At 35.7% G+C, this 13,765-nt stretch overlaps 1 protein-coding gene across 2 annotated transcripts in view; it reads right to left on the reverse strand.

Moving 5' to 3' along the window:
* RASGRF2 (Ras protein specific guanine nucleotide releasing factor 2) overlaps positions 1-13,765 on the reverse strand; it is a 138,956-nt gene that overhangs the window by 2,877 nt on the left and 122,314 nt on the right. For both annotated transcript variants that reach the window (XM_032205611.1, XM_032205610.1), the window contains exons 20-24: positions 6,695-6,755; positions 5,359-5,462; positions 4,640-4,724; positions 3,829-4,026; positions 1,614-1,693 (exon numbers count right to left, since the gene is read on the reverse strand). In XM_032205611.1, the coding sequence (XP_032061502.1) occupies positions 1,614-1,693; positions 3,829-4,026; positions 4,640-4,724; positions 5,359-5,462; positions 6,695-6,755 (528 nt within the window). The remainder of the gene's footprint in view (positions 1-1,613; positions 1,694-3,828; positions 4,027-4,639; positions 4,725-5,358; positions 5,463-6,694; positions 6,756-13,765) is intronic.

Here is a 13,765-nt window from a genome sequence, read left to right on the forward strand (position 1 = left end):
TATTTGCTCTGAGTGTGGCAAATTGAATAGGTTGTGTCAAATATTAAATTGAAATTAAAGGCAGGTAGCCTTCAGGAAAATCTAGAACAAAAAAGGATGGAGTAAGAGGAAGGGTGGGCACAATCTGGACACTGAGCACACCTTCAAGCATATTTTAATCTTGGCTGTTAAGCAGTATCAGAAATAGATCCTATACACAAGCTACAAGTGCATGTGGATAAGTTTCTGAGTGGTTAGTGTTCTTCTGCATCAGCATATATAAGCATTTTAGTACCAGTAAGGGTCCATGTGAGTGTGCTCATGCATGTGTTTGGAGACATACATACATGTGTATATGGATATAGATAACATTCTCTGTCTTTTCTGGCTTTGCTAACAGTGAACCCAAAGAGGAAAGAGGAAGACAGAGAGATAGAAAGGATGATCTGGAAACCTGGGAATAGAGACCCTAGAGAATCAGGAGCTGCTTTTCTTAGTGGGGCAGGACTAATGTGATAGGGATTGTTACTTCTTTAATGAAATAATCACTACTCCATACCTGCTGATTATTACCTCAGCAGAAATAGCTACAAATCTGTTTTTCTGAAGGTTTGGTGTAAGAAAAAAAGCAGGCTGTACTATTAAAGGCAGACAGCTGGCTTTGCTTAGCAAAGCACTTCAATCTGGTTATTTTTTACATTGTGAGGGTGACTGCTGCACACAGGGCAAGCAATATACTGACTGAAAGGTGTTTAGGAGTACTTGTTCATATATTGTGAGTGAAAATGGTTTTTTAACAAGTGATTAGTCCTCAACAATGTTTTTTTCACTAAAAACTGACTAATTTGAACAATGTATTTAAATTTATCATTTAAAGTAGTTCAACTACATGTACATAGAAATATAAACTATGTATATTTATTTTTATTTATTTTTTTTTTAACGTGTGCAGTTGGAGTCAATACATGCATAAATTGTAGAATCCTTGCCAAAGGATGTTTTGGATACCAAAGCTACATATGGTGAAACACAAGGAATCAATGACTACTGTACAAAAATGTATTTTTTTTTTCCAGAGTGGCAGACTACAAGGGGCTGGGAGGGTATAGGATAGGAAATATCATTGTGCATTATGTTCCTTTCTGAGCATCAGTTACTGGCCACTGTCAGAGATAAGATAATAGGGTGAATGGATCTTTGATTTGACTAAAGCTTATTTGTCAGTCCTAAACTTCTTATCAGGAACAAGGACTGCTTTCAATCTTGTTTTTGAACAGAAAACTTTATAATAACCTCGTTTACACTTACTGAAAAAGTTTATCAGTGTAAGTAAAACTCCAACAGGGAACATTCCACACAGAGTAACAGGGTGGGTTTTTTTTAAGTAATTCTCTAAAGACATTGTATTTATCTATTAGTGTGCTAAATTGGAGTATATTGAGCAGAACAAAAACAACAAACAAACAAAACCAGAAAAAAACTCCAAATAGAATAAAAACAGAATTTAAAAGGTTACTAGGTAAAAGCATTACTCAACATTATATTAATTATTAAAGCTTAATCAAAGCTAGTTCATATTTAAGATGTATTATCTACTATTTATTAAAAAGAATGCTTTTTGTAGGTAAACATACTTTTTGAGTGTTTCTCTAAGATTTTTAAATCTTCCTTCAGATGATACAGTCTTCTGAAGCTTGTCCATGAGGGCTTTTGCCTAGAAAGAGAACACATCACAGATGTTATTGCTGTTGCACATAAATGATTTTTTAAAAAGATTTGATTCACTTAGTTTCTTCACCACATTTTCAGAAGTAACTATATAGGTATTAAGAATCTAGCTTCACTGTAGTTCCTAATGTTTTTCTGCAAATGGAGATTAGGCAGCCTTAAAGATGTTCCTTCAAGTGAAACCAGAATATGTATCTATGCTAATATTATTGGCCTGCAAATTCAGCAAGAAACACAAGATCATTAAATTAATGGCCAGCAATTCAGTTTACTCTGTATACAAGAATATTAGAGGCTTGATCTGGTGTGATACTGAGGCTCCTCAGCTGGATTTACCGAAATTAAGGACAGTAAAGGATGTACTGTTTTGCAGCCTGCACTAAAATGGTTTTGCTTCCAAGTTTCTGACTAAAAATGAACGCGTATTTGAAAAAATGTTACTGTCTTACAGGAATGGTTTTCATTGGATGTCATCAGAGCTTGGTTTCTCCATATGTAAAATATATTTTCTTTTCATTACTTATTTATGGTGTAGACTTGACATAGCATGGAGAATCCTAAGAAACTTGTCATCTTTGGAACTGAATTTCCAGTTAATAGGAAGCTGTAGGCAGAAACTTTCTTTTTTTCTACAATAACAGGCTGATGAAACATTCAGATAATGTTTTCAGTAAGCAATGGAGAAGAGTGCAATAAGGTCGCATACTGGGAAAAGGTTTTTCACCAAGAGGGTGGTCAGACACTGGAACAGGCTCTCCAGGGCAGTGGTCCTGGCACCAACCCTGTCAGAGTTCAAAAAGTTCAAAAAAGTTCAAAAAGGACAGAGTTGTCAGACATAGGACCTAATTGTTGGGTCATCCTGTGTGGAGCCAAGAGTTGCATATGACAGTCCTTGTGGGTCCCTTGAAAATTTCTATAATCCTAACATTAATCAGGTTTTGTTGTTTGTTTGTTTGTTTGTTTTACAATTTTAAAAATCAAGCAAATCCTAAACATACTTTCTTTGAGGTAAACTCTTATACAAGACCTTGCATTTAAAGTTGTTTTATTATTATTATTATTATTATATTTTTATATAAAAGAAAATTGCACCAGCCATAAAACATATGAGAATAAGCTGATTGGAGAACACAGTACAATCAGAGTGTATTCTAAGCGGATGTCATTACTTGGGCTGCTTAATTGCTTTGCAAAAACTTCAGAAACATATCAAGAAGGAAATGCAGTGACAAAAGCCCACCTTCTTGCATGTCAATTAGCAAGATCTAAAAAGGGTGATCTAAATATTCCAACAGGCTTGAAAAACCTGTATCCAAAACTGCCAAAATTACAAGTGATTGGTTCTGTTCTACTGACATCATTGCTCCACTATTGCACCACACTAAAATATGTATGTTTTCAAACAGCAGAAAGTTGAGATTTAAATAATTCAATAAATGTCTTCCAAACTATTTAAAACAGAGAACATAAAAGGCCAGATACTTTTCATTCTGGCTCATTTTGTCTTTTCTTTGTTACTGGCAGTCATTCTCACAGTTTCAGCCATACTGCTGACAGTCTCAGCAGCAAGGCAAGGGTTAAAGGGAGAGATTCATTGAATCTAAACTTGAGCACCTAAATGAGAAGGAGGTCCAGTTATCTACGGTTTCCTGTTGGGTAGCAATAAAAATCAGCACCTTGAGAAGAAGTGCTGCCCTTTCTACTAAATTCCTGCACAGGCTGGAAAATATGACTCCAGCTTTAGGCACCTGAGCCAATTATGTTTATAGCCAGTCAACACCTATGCATATGCTTTAAGTATCAATTCAATAAGTAGAAAATTTATTTTTTTCAAATATTTCAGTAATTCAGGCTAAAGCCTCAGATTTAAGCACCTGCTAATTCTACTGAGATCAGTTTGTTCTCACAAATATTTAACTAATGATACCCAAAAAGGGATATATCAAATGCAAAAGACCATGACACAACATACCAGCACAACTTGATGCTTCCAGCAGGTAGTCAAGACTATTGCTGAGGTAGAAAAATTTTGGAAAGAATCCTATTTCTGTTCATTGTTTCATGAACAACATAATGACCAGTGAAATCTAGAAACCATCATTGTAATCAGATCTTTCTTACCTGTTTGGATACTTTAGCCCAAGTTTTCTTCAGTCTGTAGATTGCACTTCTGTTCAAGGCTGATGTGATTTCTAATACACCATTATAATTGTGCATACATCGACAAATGTCAGCTACTGCTACCCACTTTTCAATTGAGTTAGCCCGGGAGCTGACATCAGCATAATTCATGATTTGGGAAGCAACAAGGTTGCTCATCTGACCAAACAAAGAGGAAGTATTTAGGACATTTAAACATAATCATATTAGAAACATAATTATTTAATGAACAAGGCAGAAAATAAAACTGGTGCACAACAGAACTTATGGCTATTAATAAAATCAGAAAAAAAAACATACTGAGATCAGTGTTGTAGAGCAGTGGATGGGAATAAGAATATGGAAGAAGGGTAAGAAATGCAATGGGGTGTGTTTTCAACCCAACAGTAACAATACTGTCTTGAGTCAGACAAACTCAAGGTATATGGTAAAGAACAAATGTACACAGAGACTCAAAGGGCATTCATTAAACAGAACTTGTGTTATATTTTTTCTCTGAAAAAAAATATCATTTATGTAGGATAGTTTAAAATGTTTTAATCTATTAAATAGTCATTGAAATTCCAATGTAACAATTTCAAAGTACCAATTAATGAAAATTAAAAGCTTTGTATGTGTTGATAATAAAGAGTTAATCACAAAAAGACCATAGCATTCAGTCACTACTAGATAAGAAATTACAGAACATTGTAAGAAAGATATATTTGTTCCAGAGGTCACAGACAGTGTCAACAGAGTTCCTAGAAGGCAATCCATATTTTTAAGTACTTACATCATTAAAATGTTGACTAGTTTTCATAATATAGGGTGTTCTCTCATTTTTATCCAGTTTCATCCAGCCTTGCCCAAGAAACTCTCTAGACAATAAGTGAAGAGAAAAAATGAAAACAATTAACAGTAGAGTCTCTGTCTGCAACTGTAGCCTAAATGGATTTCAAATATACCTCTTTTTTTTAGAAGCTAACTACGTAGCTTTACATTAATTCCAGCATTTCATTATTAATTATTAATTATTTTATTATTAATGCTAATAAACAAAACTCTAACCCTTATTAAGAAGATTTATGTTGATTTTAATGCCCTCTCCCTGTTTTTCCATCTTAATTTTCAGCTTTGTGACCCTATTTGAAATAAGTCTTATCAGTTTACATGATCATATGAATGGTAAACTGCTGTATGAAGTTTATTTGACATTCCCTCTCCAGAGACTCAGTAGTTCCATACTATGTTCACCCTTCACTAGCCCAGAGCCTTTGAACACAGATTTTTTCTTTAGCAACAGAATGAAATAACTCATTCTTTCAAAAAAAAAAATATCAAACTATACGGGAATCAAAAGCAATAAGTAATAATAGAAACAGCCAAAGGACAATGGTCTGCTGTAAGCCTCTTTGGCCGGATGGCAGTACCATGACCTAGTGTAGCACCTGAAACTGTCAGTAACAACTCATCCAATGTACTCACTTCAGTTAATTGTAGGAGAGTACTTACTCATAAGGTATGCTTCTGAAAACTATGTGGTCTAGAAGAGTTATCTGCTCCGCAAGCTCCATGGCTGACAAAGTCTCAAAGCACTCTGGTTTGGGGCATTCTGACTGCAAGAATAAGGAAAACACTTAATGATCTATCATTGTACTGAAAAGCATTTCAGAACACAGTGTATTAAAAACTTTATATATTTTTTAACACAGAATTGTAATTAACATTTTTGGTACACAGAAATAATAATTAAGCAAAAAATGTTAACAACATAAGGGTAAACATCAGCCTGGAAACTGATAGGAAAGCAGACAAGATGTAAGTATGCATAGGTTAACTAAAGTCTGTATATTTTGAGTCACTTTCCACATAACCACTCTGAACCTAGTTCATTGCTTACACTCTTTGTTGTATTAATACAGTGCACTTATGAGATGATGGTGACTACAGTTTAGAGGATGTTTCTTGTCAGTGATAGCCAAGTATGCTTCTGATGGCTGCTGAGGTGGTACACACTTCATATAAATCCACATTTTTTTCATCCTCATGTGATTAAAATCAAATCCTAAAGTTTTGACCAGTTCATCTCTGATACATGCTCCAGATTCTAACTCTGTAAACTGAAATATGCATTCCTAATTGTCCTGGTTTCAGTTAGGGTATAGTTAATTTTCCTCCTAGTAGCTGGTAGGGTGCTATGTTTTGGATTAGGATGAGGAGAGTGCAGAGAACATGCTGATGTTTTAATTGTTGCAGAGCAGTGCTTACAGCAAGCCAAGGACTTTTCAGCTCCTTGCTCTGTCCTGCCAGCAGGCAGGCTGGGGGTGCAGCAACAGCTGGGAGGGGACAGACCCAGGACAGCTGACCCAAACTGCCCAAGGGGGTATTCCATAACATCTGGCGTCATGCTAAACAATATATAGGGGTGGCTAGCCGGGGGAGGGGGCCGGCTGCTCAGGGGTATTAGCCTGGGCATCGGTCAGCAGGTGGTGAGCAATTATATTGTGCATCACTTGTTTTGTACACATTATTAGTAGTAGTACTATTATCATAATTATTGTTGTTGTTATTATTATTATTATTATTATCCTGTCTTAATAAACTGTCTTTATCTCAACTCACGGGCTTCACTTTCCTATTTCTCTCCCCCATCCCAGAGAGGGAGGGGGGAGGGTGAGCGAATGGCTGTGTGGTGTTTAGCTGCCAACTGGGTTAAACCACAACACTAATATAAAAGAATAGTATTTCTGTCCAGAGTTGTAAAGGTACAGAAGTGATACATTTTAGTGACTCAAACATGCAACATTCCTACAGGAATATTTATGTGTAAATTTCAAGATGAACTTACCATTTGAATTATATCCTCTATTTTTAAATGGTTATCATCTTGATCATCCTGAGAAAGAGCCCTGAAAAATTAAGCAGCAGAACATCCTATATAAACAAAAGTATCTATGGTTATGAGAACTGTTACCACTGACAGGCAATCATGCTTACCTAAAATAAATCTTTAAACTGCAAACAAAGATGTAAATAAATAAGAAAGTCTTGCAACTAAAAAATTAATTTATTGTTTTAAATAAAAGGTATAAAACGGCACAACATCACAGTCGTGTAAATGCCTGCTATGGAGGCTTAAAAACTCTGAGGTAAGAACAATATATACTGTAGGATGGTCAATGACAATACACTGTTACTAACTACGGTACTCATTTGCTGATTACAGTGATATGGTCCCACATCGATCCCACTTTGACTTTAGCACTATGAACTATGGTGGACAATGAAAAAATACCCTTTTAAAAAACAGACCTCAAAAATACAACACAATAATGAAAATATTTAATCAGTAGTTCTCCACGTTGAATAATCCTAAAAAACCTGAAGGCGTGTGTTTGTGTGTGTGCAGAAATTAGATTCTTTGATTTTTTAATATTATACTAAATGATATTTTTGGGACATGTTTGGAAAATCAACATTTGAGAAGACAGTACAATAGGCATGCATGGAAGAGTGATTCACAGGAAAGTGTTTATTGGCACTACACTGTCCTATTCTTTGACCTACACAAAGAGCTCTGAGCGTAGAAATATACAACAAACAACGACAAGGTTTTATGTGTAGCAAATGTGTGATTTGCTTTCAGCAACAGAAGTGTTAATCTATGTTTTTAATTCTCCTATAGAAAATCTGTGATTATTATCCTGTGGTTGTTTCAGAGTAATGGGTCAAAGACGAAGCCATCAGAAGGTGTAAGTATTTACTTAAGCCCGTCTTCTTTGAAGTAATAACGTTGTACATCATTCTAAGATCTTATTCCTTCTTTTTCTGTGTGCTATTTAACCTGCAAACAAAAGGTCTCAATGCTGAACATGTGGCTCAATGAGTCCTCAGTCTTGGGAAAGTCCTGTCTGAAAGGATTTCAGAGATTTCATATTATAACATAATATTCTTGAAAAAAAAAAAAAGGCAGGTGACATCTCAAATTTCAAGAATATTGTATATAAACCACAGGCAATCTGAAAATTTCAGTTGGATTACTATGGCTAGTCTTGAACACCATAGTATGACAAAAACAACATGGTATGAGTATAGGTCAAAAAGACTGATAAAACATTTGGAAAATACAGACTCAAAGAAAACTTGAATAGACTGGATTTATATAATATAGGAAAGAGAAGATTTATGGAGAAAGAACATTATGCCAGCATGTAAGAGACTGCCTATAACTACACCAACAATAGTGCAAGAAGTTGCCGGACAGATTTGGTTTAAGAAACATGTTCAACTTTCCACCTAGAATACGAAAGCTCTGAAACAAGTTCTCTGCAAGTCATATAATGCCTATTAATGCCATTTTCAAGGAGAGTTTAGATAACTATTTTCAAAGAGGATCCAGTTCCATTAATCGTTCTATAAAGTAGAGCAACTCAACAAAATATTTTCTTGTTGTCCCTCCAATCCCTTGTTTTTGCACTTTGTAGAAAATGACTTTACATGTAGCATTTGGGAAAGTGTTAAGGGATTATATTGCCTGGAGTCTTTAGCAGTGAGTGTAAAATACAGAATTTGTACTATGTGGGTGGAGGAAGCATCAATGCTTAGTACACTAGGTTCTTCTATTGTGTGCTGCTGTTGGTTCATTTTGGTTTTCTGAATTGAAGGACTAAATTAAAATCAAATGGAGATACATGTACAAAGAACCTAAGAATCCTCCTTGCCTTCATTTCATCTTCATCACATCCAGACAAAATGCCCATTTCATCATGAGACTTGGAAATGTCTTAGGTCTAATGGGCAAACCATGCAGTGTCTTGAATGTCTACTTCTTCAGGAGAACCCTAAGTTTCTTCTCCACAAAACAACTCTTTGCAGCCTCAGTAACTGTAAATAGACTGCCAATCTGTGTTTCCTTAGCAGCTTGTTTTGTGCTGTGTCTCATGACTGACTGCCTGCAGAAAAATACTGTTCAGAATGCGGCAAGACTACGTGTCTTCCTGGCAATAAAAAAATAGAGGGCTTGCCCTTCTGCCCCAAATATTCTCCATGATTTTGTAAACTCATACTTTGGGTTCCTTATAACTTTTTGTAGGTTAGACTTCTCATCTTTGATACAGAAAAGATTGTGTTTGCTTAATAGAAAATAAAGTAAGAACCATGAGAAAAAAAAAAAAAAAAAAAAAAAAAAAAAAAAACATTTAACTTTCCCCCTTCTTTGCTTACTGATACTCTTTTCTATGACATACAGTATTTTATATAGACTTCTAATCCCTTGCTCTGTAGAGATGACATGCTTTTTCTCTGACACAGTATTCTTACGAAAAAAAATATTTTATCCATAAATAATCTACATTTACTCCTTCAAAGGACAGCATATCTTTCTGGACTGGACAAAAGTACTTCTTAATATCATCAATAGTAGCTTCCACTTCAGTCTGCACAGTTGCTGGCCTAGTGGTATTATAAAACATTTAGTTTTGATAGAGGTTTAAGAGGATATGCTGAGCTCCTCAGTTCTTCTTGGGCAGTTCCCATCAGTAGTCTCCTGGAAGTCATGTGAGAAGCTCAGGTTCATGTGAAAAGGGCTATGAGAGAAAGTTAAAGTAAGGAAACAGTCTGCATGACTATTAAACAGCACTCCTCTCAGTGGGACTGAATGGAGTAACAACATTCTTACAAATAAAGGAAATAAATTTATAAGAAATAACTTTCTAACTCTTCCACTTCACATCTGGGATGAGAATTTTCTCTCTCATTTGATCTATTCTTCATGCTTGACCAGTCCAAAAGTTAAAATGTTTTTCACATAAAGCACTAAAATCTGTTCCAAACTATTACACAGGATAGAGTATCAGTCATCTATCAAATTTTGAACCCCACATATTCCTTGATTCCCTTTACAGAAGAAGATGAAGGAGGAACTGTTTCTTGCACCTCTCTTTTTCCACACAAGGGATTATTTATCAACCAAAGTTATTCACTGCAGTTCAGTCTCAACCTTACACCTTTCTGGTCCACCATCACTGAAATTCTGTGTAGATTTCAGGAATTACTGAACAAGACTGATCAAATCTCAAGCACAACATACTTCAGCATGTTTGCCTAACTTTCAAAAATAATTTGAAGAAAGAGAAAAGAAGCTTTTACCCTGCAGAGAAACCTCATAAGTCCATTCACCAAAATTCTCTTAATGCAAGAAATACCAGCTGTTCTCTCTAATGACTCAGGAAGGCATGAACTAGTTCAGTATCTCTCATAAACACTTCCTTTGCCATTCTGTTTCTGTACTGCCTCTTTCCCAGAGCTTACCATAATGTTTTTGGAGTATAAATCAACCTTTCCTCCTCTAATCTCTGTTAACAAATATGATTAAAAGGCACTGATTTTCCAGGAAAAAAAAATATACATGCATATACACACATACACTCACAGGCTGGGCCAGTTTCTAAAAGAAGACACTTGTGTCCAAAATCAAGGAGATAGTCTATGGCATATACTTATATGCAGGCTCTAAAAGTATCTGAACAACGAGTTTACAGTAAGAAAAGCTTTTCTTAATTTCACTCTGCATTCCTCTACATTTCCGAGTAAAGAAACACAGGGAAGCAAAGACCTATAGTGAGGGCTGACTGACAAACACCAACTGCTACACATATTTTGATATGCCAGCACTTTTCAGATGTAAAAGCAGACAGTAAGCACCTCTTCAGAGCAACTAAAAAGCCTGTTTTATGACACACTTAGCATTGGATGAATTACTATTTTCATGAGGGGTATGTTCAGTGGCTCACCCCCAATTTTATGTTTCCATCCTGACCCATGGAAGACTTTTGAATGGAAGTTTCATCAAAACCTTCAGTCCTCACGCATCTATGCTTTCACATACAAAATATGATGCCAAAAACCTTCATGATTTGAAATAAAAACTCTTCAGTAAAAGCTCTTCTAATTTATATTCTTCCTTTAAGTAACATCAGTTGAGATCCCTCCACCTAGAAGAAAACCATACAGGTAACAGCTTTCCATGGAGGGTAATGTGGCGGTGATGAATTAAGAAGCATTTCTCCAAAACAGACTTCTCTACTTGAGCCAGAAGAGAAACACAATACCTGTGAACACCTCTACAAATCTCTAAAACAAGACAGACTCTAGATAACCTACCTTTAAGACATCTAGGATGGAATTCAGATCCTACTCAAGTCAGTGCCTATATCCTCTAAGTGTCAGAGAAAGCAAGGTGTCATGATCTCCAGAGAAGTCCACATGCCTAAGTTCATACCACTTTTGGACAGAATCACCATCTCTCTCAACAGGCAATTACTTTGGAAGGAGTGCTTCATTAGCTGCCTACAGCTTGTTTATAGCTAGGTCTTTCAGGTAGAGTGGGTCCCACCACAGCATTTTTTTTAAGTCAGTGCTAAGAGGAAATCCCGTCTCCCCTCATCTTGTCAGTATAACCTATGCCTATGAACAGGTCAAGGAACTCATAAAATATTTTTTTTCCATTACAGGCCTCCTCTTAATGTTCAGAACATTGACTATAATATGGCATGTTGGCAGATGATAGAAAATCTGTAATCTGATGTAGATAAAACACATAATGACAATATGAGAAATAAATACTCTGGTGTTCAACACAGTACTTCTTTACAATGTGTCAGTGCAGTATGGGAGCATTTGCTTAAAATTCAGCAACTTTTATTCAAGTTCAACAGTCTTGGTTATACCTACTACAAGAAAGAGTAATCTTCAGAGACATGTAATAGAGAAAAATATCCAAGTTAAGTGCTTCCCTTGACCTACTTCGACAACCAGACATGGTACCACAGAAGGCATCAGACAGTAATGCTAGGAGAAGGAACCATTTCTGTGTTACTGGGTCCGCTTTTTGCACCAAAAGTACCTCTGTGTTTAGTGCTTATATATTTGTGCACAGTGTAAAAACGAAGAAAACTATGTTCATCTGGCACTATAGAAAGCCTGGTACCCACTTGGTTCATACAATTACATTATCAGATAGGATGCAGGCATGTGAATACTGTCTCTTCTTCATCTGTTGGTTTGTCGTTCTTCATGAAATCTGTTCCAGAATTGAGCAAGCGCATTTTCAACCTGCCAGAAAAGCCAAACCTTCCTGACTGAAACTATTACTCAATTTTATATTTGGGGATTTAAAAAGTTAAGTGTTAAAAGAACAGTCTGGAGTTGGCTCGACCTGTGAATCCACTAATGAGCTGAGAAGCCAGTGTATCAGAGGGAGTCTTGTCTTGCTGCTCACTGCTCCTGAGGTCATGCCTGCAGTGGCAGCCAGAAGTGTGTGTTCAGTCTCCACGCTTAGGACTACCAACATGATCATCTTTTTAATGTTATGAATACTTTTCCTTTAATAACATTCAATACAAATGAAGACTTGTGGAAGAGTAAAGGAATGTGCACCCCTGCGTCATTACCACAGATCTACAGTTACACATGAAAAACTCCATTTAATTGCAGATTATTTCTCAAGTCCTATAATTTCCTCTTCTCAGTTAACTATATAGCCTTGCTGAGAACATATCTTTGGGAGTAACTACAGTACTTTTCAAAAGCTTGGAAACTACTCTTAATTACCATACAGCCCATTTTGCTGAGGTGATTTAAGAATCAGAGTTCCCCCTTACAGTGAAAGGGTGAGATATATGACACATCTGTGTATTTCATCTTGGCTGAATGGTTTTCATCCAAAGTCAGAATTGCTCCTTTATGTTCTTTCTCATAAAGTCACCAAAGCAGTTCCATTCCTGGAGAATTACTTTCTCTTGATCAGATGACTTAACAAAATTTCATGTGTCTGACAAACAACTGACTCCTGTGTGGCTGGAGAGAGCACCCAAGAACTTTAGATTTTTTTTTATTCAATGTTAAGTCTTTGGGGCAGTATTTTTTAAGTCCTAACATTTTTAACTTGAAGATTACAGCCTCAGGTATTATTTACTACAGCTTAACAGCAGTTTACATTATGAAGGTTGTATTTATGCAACAGCTTCCACCTGAAATTTTATTCATGCAACAACTTTTATTTGAAAGTTCATGAGCAGTTTGTACAAATAAAAAGCACAGAGATTATGACACAGGAGAAACTTCAGCTGCTACAGAAACATGGTTACCACAGAGAATGGAACACAGCAGGTTTTGGAGCCCTTGAGGCAACAACGCTGTGTCACTGATGTATATTGGACTTTGACTAACAACTTTTATTTATTTATTTATTTATTTTAGGAACATTCAACATACAAGTGTTGCATATACATTAACAACATCATTGAAAAGTAATGCGGGACTACTAAAAAGCACTGTTAGCCAAGGCTTGAATTTCATACCTCATTTTGAAGGAAATCAACATTCATGCCACATTGAGTCAAAAGGATCAGTTCTGTATGCTGAGCCACCAATGGCTCTTTTTTCTAGTGAAAGTTTCTGGTATGTAAACAAATACTTGCAACTCTATGACCAAATCTACAATCAAACTACTTTATTTGAAAAGTCTGACAGGATTACAGTGTCCAGCTGCAAACCCTGATCAAAGATGGCTTTGTTGAGGGTCTTATCTCAAGAAATTTTCATTCTCTACCTATCTTTCCAACAGAAACTCCCACTGAGACCTCAAATATGTCATTGGTTTTACTTTCCTGCTTGTAAAGTGCCTAAGTATTTACAGAAATATTGTGAGGATAATGGCTACAAAAGAAGGATTTTAAAAACACAATATGTTCTACAAAATATTTCAAATTAGTGAATTTTTAGTTAACTTTTAGTTCAATATCTGTGACTATATTTTTCATTTTTACTAAAATTTTAATTTCTACTCCTTTTTTCTTTTACTTCTAAATATTTCTCAGTTTAAAAAAAAAAAAAACTTTCAAAATATTTACTTCTTAAA

Source organism: Aythya fuligula, chromosome Z (assembly GCF_009819795.1).
Source record: "Aythya fuligula isolate bAytFul2 chromosome Z, bAytFul2.pri, whole genome shotgun sequence".
Taxonomy (NCBI): Eukaryota; Metazoa; Chordata; class Aves; order Anseriformes; family Anatidae; genus Aythya; species Aythya fuligula.